The sequence below is a fragment of the Lygodium microphyllum genome, chromosome 3 (genome assembly GCF_053477565.2).
Source record: "Lygodium microphyllum isolate KBCC chromosome 3, Lygodium_microphyllum_v1.1.10, whole genome shotgun sequence".
NCBI lineage: Eukaryota > Viridiplantae > Streptophyta > Polypodiopsida > Schizaeales > Lygodiaceae > Lygodium > Lygodium microphyllum.
The window spans coordinates 147,972,119-147,989,262 of NC_141137.1; the positions used below are offsets into that span (position 1 = coordinate 147,972,119).

General features: G+C 42.3%; 1 protein-coding gene across 1 annotated transcript; it reads left to right on the top strand.

Annotated features, from left to right (window-relative positions):
- The first annotated feature begins 7,087 nt into the window (after nt 1-7,087).
- On the top strand, nt 7,088-8,969 carry LOC148039013 (very-long-chain 3-oxoacyl-CoA reductase 1-like). Its single transcript, XM_087674881.1, has 3 exons — nt 7,088-7,897; nt 8,043-8,112; nt 8,253-8,969. The coding sequence occupies exons 1-3, from the start codon at nt 7,248-7,250 to the stop codon at nt 8,508-8,510; spliced, it is 978 nt and encodes a 325-aa protein (XP_087531007.1). The 5' UTR covers nt 7,088-7,247; the 3' UTR covers nt 8,511-8,969.
- The last annotated feature ends 8,175 nt before the right edge of the window (nt 8,970-17,144 follow it).

Consider the following 17,144-nt stretch of genomic DNA (forward strand, 5'->3'; position numbering starts at 1 on the left):
AGTTTTTGCACTCAATGTTATCCACAAGTATAGTAAACCAAGTTCATCCCTTGTCTCTTAAGCAGAGTCCAAAAGCTTGTGCATGGTGAGCGGGATTCATGAGGCTATTTACCTCACACACGTGCTCAAACTACTCAATGAAGCTATAAGGATCATGACCTACTTGATACTTCTCAAGTTGCTTTGCAACTACATGTACCTTGGTCTAGCTTCTAGTGTTTGGGATGATTCCTAGTGTAGACAGCAACGAAGTTGTTAAGGATGCTCCGCTTTGTTTTATGGCCATGTTGTCTAATAGTAACTTTGTGAGAAGCTCACTCTATGTAAGATCCGCTTCTAATGCTCTCTCCCTATTGGCATTTCCTCCTGCTCTGTTTCTGCCTATGATGACTAGGACTCGTTGGACCTCATTGAGCTCTATCTCCTGGCATAGCCCTAAGCTCATTATTCCTAGTGATAGCTGGCTATGCATTGCAAAGCAACTCTTCCTAGCCTTCTCTCCTCCTCGAGATTAGCTATGATTTCATTTGCAGATCTCTCGTGGTGTGCTATTTTCGTTTAACGATCGTATCGTGATATAAGTTTATGTATGTTGTCTAGAAAACCTCTCACATAGCTGTGCACAATCTAGCACACGGATGTAATGAGCTGACTGCTGAATCCAATCATTGTAGTCTTGTTCCTCAAATCCTTTGATGGCTCCACGATTCAAGGTGGTAGCTTAAGCAAGCTCCATCTCCATGCTCCAAGCTCCAATCTCCATAATCGTGCGCGCGAGAAAAGAGAAGAGAAGAAGGGCTTCTCCATGGTCCCTCACTCTCACACATTCACACTCTCCCTCTCTCATGTACAAGCAAGAAGCAAGAACAAGAACAAGAAGAGAACTAGTTTGCACACACACTAAGCATGATCTTATCCATTCACTTTTTGGCTTTTATACATGCCCTTTTTCCCTTGGGCACCCAACCCATTTCCATGACTGGTCATCTGCGGCCTTGGTCCTCTTTTCCACTCTTCTCCTATTCTCTTCGCTCCTTAACGTGCACATTTTCATTTACAACCTACAAAGGAGGGAACCTGGTGCTCTTTTACAAAAGACTAAAATGCGGTTTATCTCTTATGTGCCTTGTTCTTGATTTTAAAATTTTTCCCGTGCTTCTTGGCCTTTTTTTTCCATTAGGCCATCTTCTTATGCTCCTTCTTAGCTCTTTCTTGTGGCTTGTGTCATTCTGAGGGTTAATGTGAATGGTTTGCAGACATCATTGCATGATGCTCCACAGTAGGATAAAGCTGCATGGCATGTATCTATTAGTGAACACACTATTAGTGAATTTGAGAATTTTCCACAAGTTTAGGACTCATGGTCAAAACTTTCTCTTTGCTATAACTCTCACACCATTGCTCTGAATTTGTTGTTCAATAGGTCAATAGATTCCATTTTTCATAAGGTTTCCAATGATGTCTCACATGATAGCTTTAGGAAATTTAAATATATCTTTTTGGAGTCCCAATATTCTAAATAATGAATAATGGGACTTGAAAGATTCCCAAATTCACTAAAATTGTGTTAATGGATACTGTGGCGATAGCATTAGAGAACATAGCACGGAGAAGCTTGCAAAATTTGTCTCCAAAGCCAACTTTGTCAACAACAACCAGGATGAATTCCCAACATACTTTGTTATAAGCTTTTTCCAAATCCATGTTAAGTAACAAAAAGTCATCATTAAGAGATAAAGCATAGTCAATACCAAAATAATATTGAGAATAGCATCTTGTATATGTCTGCCATGTATGAAGCCAAATTGCCTACCTAATAGCTAAGAATATGTTTTATCTTGTTTGCTAGGGCTTTGGCCATATCCTCATAGGGCACATTAAGCATTGTAAAAGGCCTCTAATGACTTGGCTTCAATCTCTCATAAGATTTTGGTATGAGCTTGATAATTCCTTCATTGGCAAACCTAGGCATATAGCTTGAGACCCTGAACTAATTTAGCATCTTACATAGATCATCTACACAGGTATCCCAAATACCAAGGTCAAATTCTATAGGAAAAACCATCTGTATTGGGGGCATGGCCCTTCTTCATAGACTTGATCACAAACAACAGCTCTTCTGTAGTGAAAGGCCTAGAAAGGGCAAGAGCAACATTGGGTTCAACATATCTCTCCATGTGTTTGAGGAAAGTCACCATCCTTCTTTCCCAATTTAGGGTCGAGTTGAAGGGCTGGCTAACAATAGCCAATAGATGTCTTCTAAAGATTTTAGAAATTGATACTTCATCATAGTGCCTATTCCCATTTTGGCCTCTATTATTGCGACGGTTTCTCTCCTCTATTAGTGCTTCAAGGCATTAAGAAAGACTAATGTAGGAGCCTCTTGTAGCATCAATGCATTTATCCTTAATTGAATCCTTAAGCTGGCCACCCTTCATGACTCACTATTTTGTATGAAGCCTTTCTCTTTGTGGAGAAATTGAAGCAACAACTAATCATCATGGTGCTGCAATAGGATTTGCAGAACAACTTCTTTGAATCTTCCAGCTATAACTAGTTGATTTCTCCTCCTATTTGCTTGCTACCTACCATATCTTTTATAGTATTTTGTGATGCTAGCCATATATAAATCCCAACCTTTAGCTGCTAGGGAAAGGGTAGAGGTATCTAGCCTAGTCCAAATCCTCTTCACATTCAGTATGAAGGTCTTATCTGAGAGAAAAACTAACATTGCATTGAAAGGGGGGAGGGCCTTTGTTTAGGGTGCCAATGTATATTATCATGAGAGTAAGGATAATGGGGGTGTGATTTGAGTCCAATTGCTCAACTAAGATTTGGTGCCCCAAATCTAGCAAGGGCCACTCAACATTATGAGACAAATAAAAACGGTCTAGGTGAGCTCCTCTCCATATTTCATCAATGTGTCTATTGTGCTAGGTCACACATATGCAAAACAATAGCATCAACTAAGTTAGCAATCGTTATAATGTTTATCCAAGCAGTCTTCTCTTACTATTACCTTGCCCATGTGAACGATCTTTAGACCTAGTAGTCATATTCTGGTCTCTGAAAAAGAATGGAGTAGCCACCTTGCAACTATGATTCGATCCACTTCCAAGTACTGGCATCATCAAAAACATTGTGAATCCCAATAACATTGCCATGTGCATCATCAAAAATTAACCTGGCCTACATAGATTGCTTGACAAACATTGACAATCCTCCCTTCCCTCTCTCATGAACATTAGGAAAGCAAACATAACATGGAATATTAATGAGAGGGACATCTTGAGTGTCAAGTTTCACCTCCTATATCCTGGTCACATCAGCTTTGAAGTGATAGAGCAACACTCTAAGCAATTTTTGCCTTTCAAAGGAGCACACGCCACATGCATTCCAACATAAAAAGGAAACCCTATGTGATGCTCTTTCCATGTCAGTTTTGATGACATGGATCTGTGTCAACCTCCTCCTTGTTTGAGTTGAGGGGTTGAAGAGCCTTGTTACCATGCATGCCCTCCCTATCCTTCATGCTTGAGCCTGACTCATTTGAGAATGCACTGGTGCCAACCGCAACAAGCTTCATGATCTTTGCTGTTCTAGTATCGGTTTCCTCGATGGTTTGTTGTGAGCGGTTATCCATCTCTTGCTTCTTGCTTCTCCTCAGTCCCTTAGTCAGCCTCCTATATTTCATCCATAACACTTGGCATCAAAGCAACTCTAGCATGGAGTGTACTAGACTCACAGATGTGGAGGAGTGCACGGACAAGATCTAGGTCCCTCTTATCGTGTATTTCCAAGACATTAGGGGGCTCCACTCTATGGTCCCATAGGATGCAAAGCTTTGGGAATATTAGGAGATCTATCCATAAGGAAGATACTTAGTTGGAGGAATAAAAGATGTGCTAAGGCGTTGTTATAAACATTCCAATAATTTTTTTAAAACATTATGTGTTTCAATTGCTTAACACTTGCACGAGAGATATGAAGTTCAAGAACATCCACTTCTCTTTGAGCTTGTAAATTACAACTCAAATAGAACCATTCATGATGGGCAAGAGATGTTACATAAATGGAGCAATAGTATTGAAAATACATAATGTGTTAGCGTGTTGCCTTTATTGACATGGCGCACAGGGTTTTTGCATAGAAGCGACATTATATTCAATTCAATGCCAACCAAACCAACATACCATGAGAGTGACAACAACCTTGAGCATGGACAGGTGTGATTAATGCAATCCATCAAGGACTTTGATCTCATAAGAGATTATAATTAAATAAGTACCTGTCCTATAAAATGACTTTGATGAGTGATTCATATGACCTAAGCCTACTTTGTAAACTAGGAGAGCATACCATGGTTCCTTGGTGAGTGCTTTATATGCCCTAGGCCTACTTTGCAAAGTAGAAGACCATACCATGTTTTTGAAGAAAATATAAACAAGGCTTTTCATTGTGCAATAAAAGGTTTCAAACTAATGCCTTGCCACAACCACTTTCCAATTGTTGTTGCATTTCTTTCATTTGAAGAGTTGCACACATTTCACCATTTAGAAAAAATGTTAGAAGCTCTTAAAATTTGCCATAAAAGCTTTCACATTGGCTTTGAGGACCATGATTAAGGGCAAGTATGATAAACACTAAAATATCAACATATAATATGAATTCATGCATATTGATGAGTCCTTTTATGTGTAGATGTTGAATTTTACAATATGGACTAAACCTTTTGGAAAATTGACTATACTACTTAAAATTGAACAAATGCAATTTAAAAATCCAAAATTTCTTATTAGTTAGGATGAGAGCTCTTTGAGATTAAGGAAACAAATACCTTTACTATCAATATCGTTCTTGACTTTGTGATTGGTGAATAGTAGCTCCATATGACATTGAAATACTAATGATAGCTTCACTCCCCCTAATGGTATTTTTGGAATTACATTTATATAGGAAACTATTCACTTAATGTTCATGAAATACATTTTTCAAAATTGATATATACCATTCATTAAAGATTGCTTACATTTTCAATTATTTGAATGGGCATTTCACAAACTATGATTAAGTTGGACTCATCTTAATCAAGTTTTGAACCTTGTTCCCATAAGTAGAGTCTCCCCAACCATTTTTGCAATTCACTTGATCTAATAACATATGACCTTGAGATGATAATGATAGACTCAAAGTTGTTCCATGCACTAGTGTAACTTACTCGTGCATGTAAAGTTGTGCAAATCATTGTAGATGTGGCGAACATAGACTTTGGAATAGGTCACACACATGCCAAATTGACTTTTGCTAGTTGACATAGGCATGGAGATGAATGCATGTTTGCCTCCATGGACTTTTGCCTCACAATTTGAGAGACTAGCAGTGAGTTGATGGAGGATGCCCTTAGCTCTTGTACTTTCACATAACTCAAGTGCCATGGCAATTAATGAGTGATGGGCTCCCTCCTCTTCTCTCCTTGGGATGCAAAGCTTTTCATTCTCCCTTCTCATATCAAATTCCAGTGTGGTAGGGTTCGTTGCTAGTTCATGGCATTCGTAGATAGGGCAAGCTTCGTAAACATTGACTAATGTGCATGTCGATTGACCTATGTGTGTGCCTTGGGTGTTTGACTTCGTTAAATTCAAGACAAACTTTAGTAAATGGAGCTGCATGGGTACTATGTCAACTTTCCCATGTTGATCTAGCATGGCACATCCATATAAGTGGCCTATAGAGTTACATGTGGTGACCTTCTTTCTCTTTGCCACGATTGAATGTCTCTTCCTCAATCTTGCTCACTCACCTAGCTTGGATGTGGGAGATGTTTGCCCATACATATAAAGATTTCGACATTTTCCCACGTGGAAAAATGAGTTATTTTTCCTTGTTTTTCACTATAGTGGTTAACGTCATGAGCTTTTGCTTGGGAGGCATGACACACTTAGCTAGGTGTAGTTTGCTTACTGGCTCCCTCATCTTTTTCCCTAGTGTTCAACATCATGAGCTTCTGCTTGGGAGGGACAACATACCTAGCTAGGTGCATTTGAGGGCATGGGGTTGTTGGCCTTGATATCCCTTGTCCTAAATCGTTGACAATCCCCTATCCCCAATTGCATGTAACTAGGTATGCGGTGTGTTGTGAGCACAAGCTCATGATGTTGTTCTACTTTTCAATGTGGAAATTTATCTAAACTTCCAATGGTGTTGACAATGAGTGATGGAACTTTTGGGTACTAAGAACTAGGACATGTGTAAGTCATCGACTTGCACGTGTGAGTTTTGGCAAAGTGAGCGCACATTCCATGTGCAAGGCAATGACTTGCGAACCCCAATTTTGAGTGAGGAGAGATAATATTTAGAAGGAGAGCTATAATGTATTGAACAAGAGAGTGAACATTGTATTGAGTTAGGAGAGAGAATGTGTTGACCTGTCATTTGACACCATGTGTTCAAGATCTTGGCTAGTTAAAAGGAGCAGAGAGAGAGAGAGAGAGTGAATCCACCTACCATTCATTCGATGGCATGTGTCGAAGATTTTTGAGGGTCCTTCGTTAACTTCGGCTAGTTTTGAAATGTGAGAACTAAGAGACACCTAAGTTTATTGACCCAAGAAAGTCCAAAAAGTAGGAAGTTTAGTGTGCATGCCCACGTTGCCATGCACTTGCAGTACCAAGCTGGTCCACTATCGGCCCATTTAGTGGTACTGAGCCTAGTTGACTCCATTGACTACAAAGAGTCCATGGTATGTGGCGATTGGCCATTCGTTACTACCACACAATTAAAACTTTCTACTCTGTTTAAAGTCACTTCTCTCTCCTCATTGTCCTTAGAGTTTTCGCTTACACGTGTCCTCAAGATGCTAACTTGACGACATGGAATGCTGAAGTGAATCGACTTGAGCGGGACAAGTTGGTAGAGTTGAAGCCATCTATCTATCTACATGCCTCAAGGCACATAACTAGATCATGCAAGACTTACATAGGTAAAAATTTACTTGGTGCGTGACCTGGTGGTGTGTAGAGGATGACTTGGGGGAGTTAAAGGTGAGATGGAAGTAGAGGGAGGCATTATACTGCTTCGTCTCCTGAGTCCTCCTCCTTCAGATCTTTCTAATACGATAAATGCTCGCCCAACTTTCTGTTATTTATCACCATCATGATCACAGCTTCACTAGGCATTTTGCCGCCTTTCATCTCTTCTCACCTCCCTAGCTAGCTTATTACCTTGCTTGCTTGCTGAGAACCCTGGATATGGCCCTCCGCCTGCCTTTTTCCTACCCTCCGAACGCCCCTCCCCAGTACCTCGCCATCTTCGCCCTCGCCGTCCTAGGGCTCCTCGGCATCCTGCGTTCCCTGTCGACCCTCGCATGCTGGTCGTGGCGTTACTTTCTCCGCCCCGGCAAGAGGCTCTCCCGCTATGGCTCCTGGGCCGTCGTCACCGGCTGCACGGATGGCATCGGCCGCAGCTTCTGCTTCCAGCTCGCTCGCCGCCGCCTCAACCTTGTCCTCGTCGGCCGCTCGCAGGAGAAGCTCGAAACCCTAGCCTCTGACCTGAAAACGAAGTACAGCGTGCAGGTGCAGTTTGTGGTGCTGGATTTTCTGGAACCTGACCTTGACGCGAGGCTCTCCAGGGTGAAGGACACCATCTCCGGCCTTGATGTGGGGGTATTGATCAATAACGCAGGGCAATCTTATCCATACGCTCGTTTCTTCCATGAGGTCGATGCAGAGCTGACTGCGAACCTCATACGCATGAATGTGGAAGCGGTTGTGAAGATGGTGCAGATTGTGCTTCCAGGCATGCTCAATCGTAAGCGCGGTGCTATTGTGAACATTGGGTCCGGATCTGCGTCAATACTGCCGTCAGATCCCCTCTATGCACTATATGCTGGCACCAAAGGGTACATTGGTTTTGTCTCTGTGTGCATTAAGAGCAGTCCTACATGTGAGATTGCTCTGCATGTATTGTTGGTAGTGAGCGGGCAAGTATGGAAAAGGAGCTGTCCATAAGCATTGTGTCTGATCACCTAATGTCTGATTATACAGGTTCATTGAAAAGTTCTCTAGAAACTTGTATGTGGAGTACAAGCACAGTGGAGTTGATGTTCAGGTTCAGGTATACTCATTCTCTTACTTGATTAAAATGCGGGCAGTTTATTAATGAATTCTAAAATTCGTTACTGGCTTGCAGATCAAGTGTGTTTTATCAGGGTTTGCTGAAAAGGTTGTTTTTGTTCTGCAAATGCTTTGTGATAGGTACCATTGCATGTAGCAACAAAGCTAGCATCTATAAGGAGGCCATCGTTTTTTTGTCCATCTCCGGATGCGTATGCCCGCAGTGCAGTCAAATGGATTGGCTATGAGCCTGTATGCACACCTTATTGGCCACATTCGGTTTTGTGGAAGTTGGTGGATATACTTCCAGAGCCTCTTGTTGACGCAGTTCGTCTTAGGTCATGCATGGATGTCCGCAGGCGGGGCAAGCTAAAAGAATCTCGCAAGAAGGAACAGTAAGAGAGGAAAGTTTTCCAAGGGCAGTGCAGCATCTTCTTCTTCTTCATGAATGCACCAGAATCACGATCACTTTTGTGCTTTCGCACGTTGAAACAGGCGTCTGCATGTGATTTCAGAAGTGCTGTCTGTCGTTCCCCTGTTACCTTCCGCAGGTTGTTTGATAGAACAGATTAGTTGGCTTCATTTTTCTCCATATCCGTTTCCACTTAATGTAACTACAAAATTATTGTAGACACGTTCTTTGATCTTCAAGATCAGATCCCCGACTCCTTGTAGTATGTGAAGCACGAGAACTGTGCAGGTAGTTCATAGATATCATTCGGTGTCTGAATCTGGGAAGCTCCTATCAAGCAATATTCATGTTTCTGTTTTCAAAGTGCGTTCAGTATCGGTATTTACTCGACCATGTACTTGAGTTTCCCAAGTAATGCACCTTGGTTGATTTGGCTCTTGATGCGCTCGCTACTTGCATCAACTGTGCAGGTCTATTTCTTCACGAAATTTTCATAAGTAGTGTGCCTCGTTAATTTGCTGTTCATTGGCTACCTGTATCAACTGTGTTGGTTTTGTATGCACAAGAGTGTTTTTGGTTTGTGGCTAGTATGGGATGATTCCTTAGGTTGGGTGCGCTAGTCTGGAAGGACTAAAGCACCTTTTAAAGAAAGTCTCACGCCATCAGGGCGAAATCACGTTATACTTTTGTGTTGGTGATTGGTCTAGTGGGTTTAGAGCTGCTATGCGTCTCCCACAGGCTATTAGGCTAGTGGTTCTCTTATGCGATTGGGTGGCTTGAATAGGCTGGATGGTTTACCCTTGTCTGGACATCTTTTCGCATGTACACTCTTATATGAGGATGTTTCTGGCCGTATGTGAAACCTGCATTAGTTCATATGATCAAAACTTTGTGACTGCGGCCTGAGAGAGAGAGAGAGAGAGAGAGTTGTATTAACATTCTTTAAGATGCATATAACAAAGATACACAACTGAGTCGTATTAACATTCTTTTAGATGTCTAGAAGATGTATTGAACAAAGATTTAACCGAAAGGTTTTAGTTACAATTGGCTTTGGGGAGCCATTGGCACAAAACGAACCCACAATAGGGTGTATCTAGCATCAAAAATAAAATAATTACTAAAGTTACCTCAATGGACTGCCTATGTGCCTCAAAAGCAACTTAGTGCGCAAGTTTTTTGAACTCTTATGATATTTGCCACCTTGATAAATTGTCAATTTGGCCTCCTTTCTAAGTGCTTTCATCTTGGCAATTTCACATGGTCCTACTTTGGAGTTGTGTTGGTGTAAGTTTGTTTGTGACACACAGTAAAGTAGAGCAGCCAATTACGACATGTTTTTCCTCATACCTATCATAGTTGGTGTGATGTGACTCTTGATTATCTATTGTAGATAGTATATGTTCGTGAAGAAAAGGTAAGAGAGAATGATGTATATACAAAGGTATGTCTCCATGTCATAGGGCTAGGTTGGTCCAACTAGGGTTAGCCATTTGTAGGTCTTAGCTATGGGCAACTATGAACATCATCTCAAAATTGAGGTGTAAGGATGGACAAAATTAAAGTAGGTTGTGGATAGAGAGTTAATGGGTTAGCAATTATGACATGCATTGTCATCTTTGGCTTGCAAGCCTTAGTCTAAGTTAAAAGGACATTTAGAGCTCTTCTATTATATGACCTCTTTCATCTATTAAAAGGAATACACCAAAGGTAACACTCCAAGCATCAAAATCATACCTATCTTATGTGTCATATCCACAATATGAAACACATTTTTGGTAAAATCATCTTTGTGTAGAGCGCATTGCTCACATACCTTGGAATTTACTATATGTGGATGTGAATTAATGGTCTCTCTTGATTTTCTTGTAGCACAAATGATGAATTGAAAGAAGGTTAAGGTGCTAGTAGAAGTGTCAGGTGTTGACATGGCCATGGGAAGGACAAAAGAAAGAGGGAAGCAAATGTGCATTGAAGGAAGCATGTCATGATTTTCTTCAGGTCTTAGGAATGCTCTTCATTCCAACAATATGTTACTATATATGCGCCTTGTAAGGGCTTTTAGCTATACCATGCCGTTGCTACCGAATGCACCTATATAGGGAGTAGTAGTGACTCAAAGCCCTGCCTTGTTTTCACACTATGTGTGATTCCCTATACCTAGTGGTGAACCCTCTTATGTGCGGCGTCACGAGGGTGTAGTCCTGGGATGTGTCTATGTTGTCCCCCTTTTTGGATTGAATAATACAAAAGTATACCTTGAGCTCATATATCTTGTTACCTTTCTGTGCCGTGTTGAGTGCATAACGAGTGCAGGTTTATCACACTTGGTATTAGAGCAACTCTTGCTCGAAGTGAAGGAGTACTCACGGAAGCAGGAGAGAAGATCCAATGCCCCAAAGAGAATGAAGTCGTAATGACCCATGTTGCGTCGCCCCACGTTGCGTCGACCCACGTCGCGATGCCCCGGTGCGTCGGCCCCTGGCGTGACGCCCCAACCTCGACACCCCATCGTTTGAAGACATGACGCGGCTTCCCCGCGGCACGACCACTTCCACCACAGGCGAGACATAGCTTTCTCGCGCCGACCTCATCGCGGCTTTCCCACGCCGACGTCATACCGACCACATGGAGGACGAAAGGGAGACTGTCACCTCCCAACAATGGAGGAGAGGAAGAAGAGTAGAGGGCAGGAATGGAGAGTGGCCTAAGAGGAGAAGGTGGCCGGATTGGAAAGGCAATTAGATGGCATGTCAGGCATGCTGGAGTCAATATGGAGGAACATACAGATGAAGGAAGAGGAAGAGGAAAGGAAGAAAAAGCCAGAAGTGGAGCAAGGCTATAGAGAATGGGTGATACAACAGCAGAAGGAGGAGAAAAGACACAAAATGCAAGAGGAGATGGATAGAATGGGTAGAGAGGAGACATCTAAGAGGGCGCAAGATACAAGGAAAGAGAAGAAGGTAGTAGAAGTAGGAAGCAAGAAGAAAGACAAGAAGAAGGAGAAGAAGCACCACCGCAGAGAGGAGGAAGATAGTGATAGTTCACAAGATGACTTTGGAAAATTCAAGATGCCCCAACCAGCCAAGTACAAAGGAGAGAGAGACGGGCTGGTCCTGAAGAAATGGATCGCAGAGGTGAACAGGTACTTGAAGTATTCACGAATAACTGAAGACAGGAAGGCGGAATTGGCAGCCATTTACTTAGAGGAGGATGCTAGTTGGTACCTGCTGGAGCAAGAGCAGGGCCACCATCTTTTCGTGGGAAGAACTCTAGGAAGAATTGAAAGACTACTTCATTCCAAAGATGGAAAAATTCAAAGTGAGAGATGAATGGAGGAACCTCAAACAAACACAAGGGAAGATGAAAGAATAGGTAAGCAAATATAGGCAAATTATGTTGCAGCTACCAAACATGGATACATACACTAAATTACACGGATTTTTGTTTGGGATGTAAGAATGGGCTAGAAGAGATGTGGAGAGACAGGAGCCAACAAGCTTAGCAGAAGCCATGAGAATGGCCGAAAGGCTAGTGGACCTGGAAGGCAGAAGAACGGCCAAGGGGAACCAAAGCAGGTTCAACAACAACTTCAACAACAACAACTCATGGAACCAAAGGCCCAATGCCCCTAGAGGATTATTCACAGATACAAGGAGCCAAAATACCACCACCACAACGGCCGTGTCACAAACCACATTAGTACCAAGAGGAGCAGCAGGAAGATGGGGAAACAATCACTACAGGTCAACCCCTAGCACATCGTATGGACCCGTAGGATCAAATACATCATGGTGGAGACCCCCACGCCCATCCATCGGGATCAGATGCTTGAGATGCGGGGGCCTACACTACCAAAACAGATGCCCGGTATAGAAGATACAACGTCATCAAGCGGGTCAAGGGTGAATGCGACTAGCGCATATGGAGGAGAAGAACCACAACCACTGTGTATCCAAGAAATCCCAAGTGGAAGTGAGGAAAGCATGGATCACCCAAGGGTAGGGATAGTCAGCGCCCGACCCCAATGCATGGCGGCCAGAGTAGCGGGCCAGAGTAGCGGCAGTCCACCATCTATACATCAAAGGCCGAGTGAGCGAAGGAAACCAACCCATCATGGTGGACACAAGGGCCACACACAACTTCATGACACCAGAGTGCGCAGCAAAACATGGATTGAAATTATCTAAGGCCCCAGAAGGATTAATAGTAACATTCGCCCAAGGAGAAGCCAAGGAAGTGAAACAAGTCTTTGCGGTCCAAGTAGAGGTTGACAAGTGGAAAGCAAAACTCAACTTCTTAGTAATCCCTATGGATGATTTTGAAGTGATACTGGGCTTGGAATTCTATGACAAATATGTCATTGCAATGTTCGGTAAAGGTGTAAATGAAATGATGCTAGATATGCAAGGAGAAGGCATCAGAGTACCCTGCGAAATAATAAAACTGCCTGGCAGGACCCCAATCAAGATGGAAATGAAGGAGAAAAATCCAGGAGTGTCATGCCAAACGGTGAAACCAACTCCAACCCAACCAAGAGGCCAGACCCAAAATGCACCAGTCCAAGGGACCGTTATCAAGCCGCATATCATGACATGTAGTGCCAAGCAGGTAGAAAAATCAGTCAAACAAAGAGATATGGTCTACTTATGTATGATCCGACCAATTGAAGAAGAAGATGGCAAGAAGCCCAAACACCAAAGCAAGAACACAGAAGTGGCAGAAATACTTGAAGAATTCAAAGATGTAATGCCAGGAGAGTTACCCAAGGGTCTACCACCCAGACGAGATGTGGATCACAAAATTGAGTTGATCCCAGGGTTTGTCCCACCGGCCCGAGCTCCCTACCGCATGAACCACACCGAGCTCATGGAACTGAAGAAGCAACTACATGAACTAGACGAACAAGGGTTCATCCGCCCTAGCAAATCCCCCTTTGGTGCCCTAGTGTTATTTGTCAAGAAGAAGGACGGGGGACTTAGACTCTGTGTAGATTATAGGGCCCTTAACAAAATCACCATAAAAAACAAATACCCAATGCCGCTAGTGGAAGACCTCTTAGATAGATTGCACGGGGCGAAGTACTTTAGCCGTATTGATCTTAGATCAGGATATCATCAGATCCGCATAGCAGAAGAAGATATCCCAAAAACAGCCTTATGCACCCAATATGGTAGTTTTGAGTAGTTAGTATTAGGATTCGGCCTAAGCAATGGACCAGGGACATTTTGTGGCCTCATGGATGGAGTCTTTAGACCTGAGATAGATATCTTTGTCATTATCTACATAGATGGCCTCCTAGTCTATAGCAAAACCTTAAAGGAGCACAAGCAACACTTACACTGAGTTTTTGAGAAATTGCGGTAGCATCAATTATATGCCAAGCCTGAAAAATGTGAATTTGCAGTGAAAGAGTTATAGTTCTTAGGCTTTATTGTAGGAGCAGCTAGAATCAAAGTGGATCCTAAGAAAGTGGAAGCTGTCCAAAGATGGCATGTACTGAAAACTGTAAGAGAAGTGCGAGAGTTCCTCGGCTTCACAGTATTTTGCTGAAGGTTCATCAAAGATTACAGCCTCATCACAACCCCCCTCTCCCACCTCACCAAAGAAGATCACCCTTTTACATGGGAAAACGCGCAACGAGAAGCTTTTGAGCAGATGAAGAAGTGCATGAGCCAAACTCCCATCTTAAGGGTGTTGAATTTCACCAAGCCCTTCGAAATTTTTACAGATGCCTTCGACTACGGCATAGGAGGTATACTGGTGCAGGAAGGTTACCCCATTGCTTATGAGTCCAAGAAATTTACCAATGCTGAAACAAGGTGGAGTACACATGAGAAGGAAATGTTGGCAGTCATCCACTGCCTCAGAAAATGGAAGCAGTAAGTTCAAGACAAGCACACAATAGTCTTCACCGACAATATCTCCCTCAAATACTTCCAATCACAACCCAAGTTATCGGCAAAGCAAGCCCGATGGCTAGACTTCCTAGCAGAATTCGACCTGGAGATTAAACACAAGCCCAACTCCACTAAAAAAATAGTAGATGCCTTGAGACGGAAAGCTGACCTGAAGGCTGTCAGTGTGGTCAGTAGTAACTTCATAGAACTAGTCAAGGAGGCCCTAGAGCAAGACCAAGAGATGCACAACATAATTAGAGATGTGGAAGCAGAGAAGACCCCGCATGGAATGTACACCCTAGAGGAGGGTATCCTATTTTTAGGCAAAAGATTGTATATCCCCAACAATTTGGAGTTGAAGAAACTCATCCTGCATGAGATACATGATGGAAAACTTAGAGGACACAAAGGGCAAAGCAAAACCTTGGAGGCCCTTAGGAAGCAGTTCTTTTGGCCGAATATGAAGGAAGAAGTAATAAAATACATCAAAACTTGCCCCACTTGCCAACTGGTCAAAGCACCATGATCAAAACCAGCAGGATTACTACAGACATTACCAGTACCCAACTGCCCATGGGATGTCATCAGCATGGACTTCATTGTGGAACTACCCGAGTCCCATGGGTACACAATCATCTTTATAGTGGTGGACTATTTTTCCGAGCAGGCCCACTTCATCCTGGCCAAACCACCACTAAATGCCAAGGAGATAGCATGCCTCTTCTTCACACATGTATTCAAACTTCATGGCTTACTACTGGCCATAGTATTAGATAGAGATGGAAGATTCATGAGCGAAATGTGGAAGGACAATTGAGATTCTCATCATCCTTCCACCCGAAGACAGATGGACAGAAAAAATGCTTCAACCAAGGCATCGAATACTATCTCTGGAGCTATGCCCAAGTGGACCAGAAAGATTGGGCCTTGTACCTTGATGTCTTGGAATTCCACTACAACAACTCCATCCACTCGGCAACGGGGTACACCCCTTTTGAGTTAGCCACAGGAAAAGAAGTCATCACACCACTGGCCTTAGCGTTCGGAGGACGAGGAAAGATTTACACATTAGGATAGTGCTTTAAGGGGCTCCATCTAGAGGACTAGAAAATGGGTTGACCTACCACATTATACTATGCTCACTTCATATTTTCCGTTAGCCATCCCTGCATTGGATCCTTTGGAGTCATTAGGGCAATGAGAAGTATTAATGTTAGCAATTGGACACCACATAATGCACAAGCCATCACACTATGAGTCACATAGAGCTTGACTAGAAGCCTTAGAAGAACATAAACAACATTAGTATATACCACCAAGCACTAGTGCAAGGAAAAGTTGTCCATATATAAGAATTGGAACGTTTGCTTGACTCGGGACATAGTCATTCCTTTCACTGATTGATTGCAACTCTCTATAGCTTTGAGTCAAGATTGGACACCTTGATGTTCACCACTTTGCAATTCAAATTGTTTAAGGCACACTAAGAGAGAAATTTATCTTCTTGAATTCTGTAGCAAGTAAGAGTTGAGTGATAACATTAAGGTCCTTGTGTGTACCATTAGAACCAATTTGTAAGATCCTTAGGTTGAGAATGGAATGATAAAAGCAGGGAATGCTTAATGCATAGACCTAAGAGAATGAAAAGCTAGACCCACACAAACAATTGCATTGAGGTATTTAAAATGTTGAGAAGAAAGAAAATTGATTGTCAAGGGTGTTGTACTCATTGAGGTTTAATACTTGTTTGCACATTGCACGTGAATTGCAAAGTGAAAAAGTCTATTTGAGCACCAACACCAAAACAACACTTGCATTGCATTGAAGCACAATTGCTTATGGAAAAATTGAAAGGTTGATTATGCACTACGCACTGACATTCATATGCATAAAGTGGTAAAAAGATTGCTTTCTTCTAAAAGAGGCATCAAACACATAAAAGTAATGTGAAAAAGGAACCACAAAAGAGGAATTTGAACAACCAAGAGAGGCCAACCAACATGAAAGAGACCCCAAAGCTAAGAAAGAGAACCAATGACTAGCTAATTCTACGCCCCTAGTATGAAAGGAAGAGCATCATTGTAAGATGAAAATATTGTAGGGATACATGTGACAGAGACCCCAACAATTAATGAGCCTTATGAGTCAATGAGGGATAACAAGACAGTGCCCATTGGAGCACACAGTGTGTGTGCAATGCAACAACCACTCTACAACCACCAAAGCGATAAGTGTCTTCCTCAGAGGCCACCATCTCCCTACTTGACTTGATCAGTCTCATCAAGACCCTAGTCCAACAAGAAGAGTCAAAAACCATGTCTACTTTAAGCTCAAATGCAAATGACCTAGGGTTTAACCCTAGCAATTCAAATGACCTAGGGTTTAACTCTAGCAATTCCAATTGAAATCTAGTAGCTATTAGCACAATACAATCAAAAGGTGAGGATAGTGCATGTGGGGAGATCAACACATTAGATAATAAAGTGTAACTCTATTAACTAATTGCTGGGAAATTGTACCATCTAGGCTAAGATGTCTTAGTGAATGAGAAGGTCCATCGGTGAGCATGAGATGCATGATATCCTAGCAAAAGCGCACACATGAATTATGGGAGGACACTTTGATAGAGATTCTATGGCATGCAAAATTTTGCAATCTTAGCTATGGTGGCCCACCCTTTTTGGTGTTGCCACTAAATCTATAAAATATTGTGATGAAGAC

What these genes read in the sequence shown, in the direction of transcription:
- LOC148039013 (XM_087674881.1), top strand. Translation starts at nt 7,248, where the DNA reads ATGGCCCTCCGCCTGCCTTTTTCCTACCCTCCGAACGCCCCTCCCCAG. An exon ending in CTATATGCTGGCACCAAAGG is followed by an intron (nt 7,898 to 8,042) that starts GTACATTGGTTT and finishes CTGATTATACAG; the next exon opens with GTTCATTGAAAAGTTCTCTA. An exon ending in GAGTTGATGTTCAGGTTCAG is followed by an intron (nt 8,113 to 8,252) that starts GTATACTCATTC and finishes GCTTTGTGATAG; the next exon opens with GTACCATTGCATGTAGCAAC.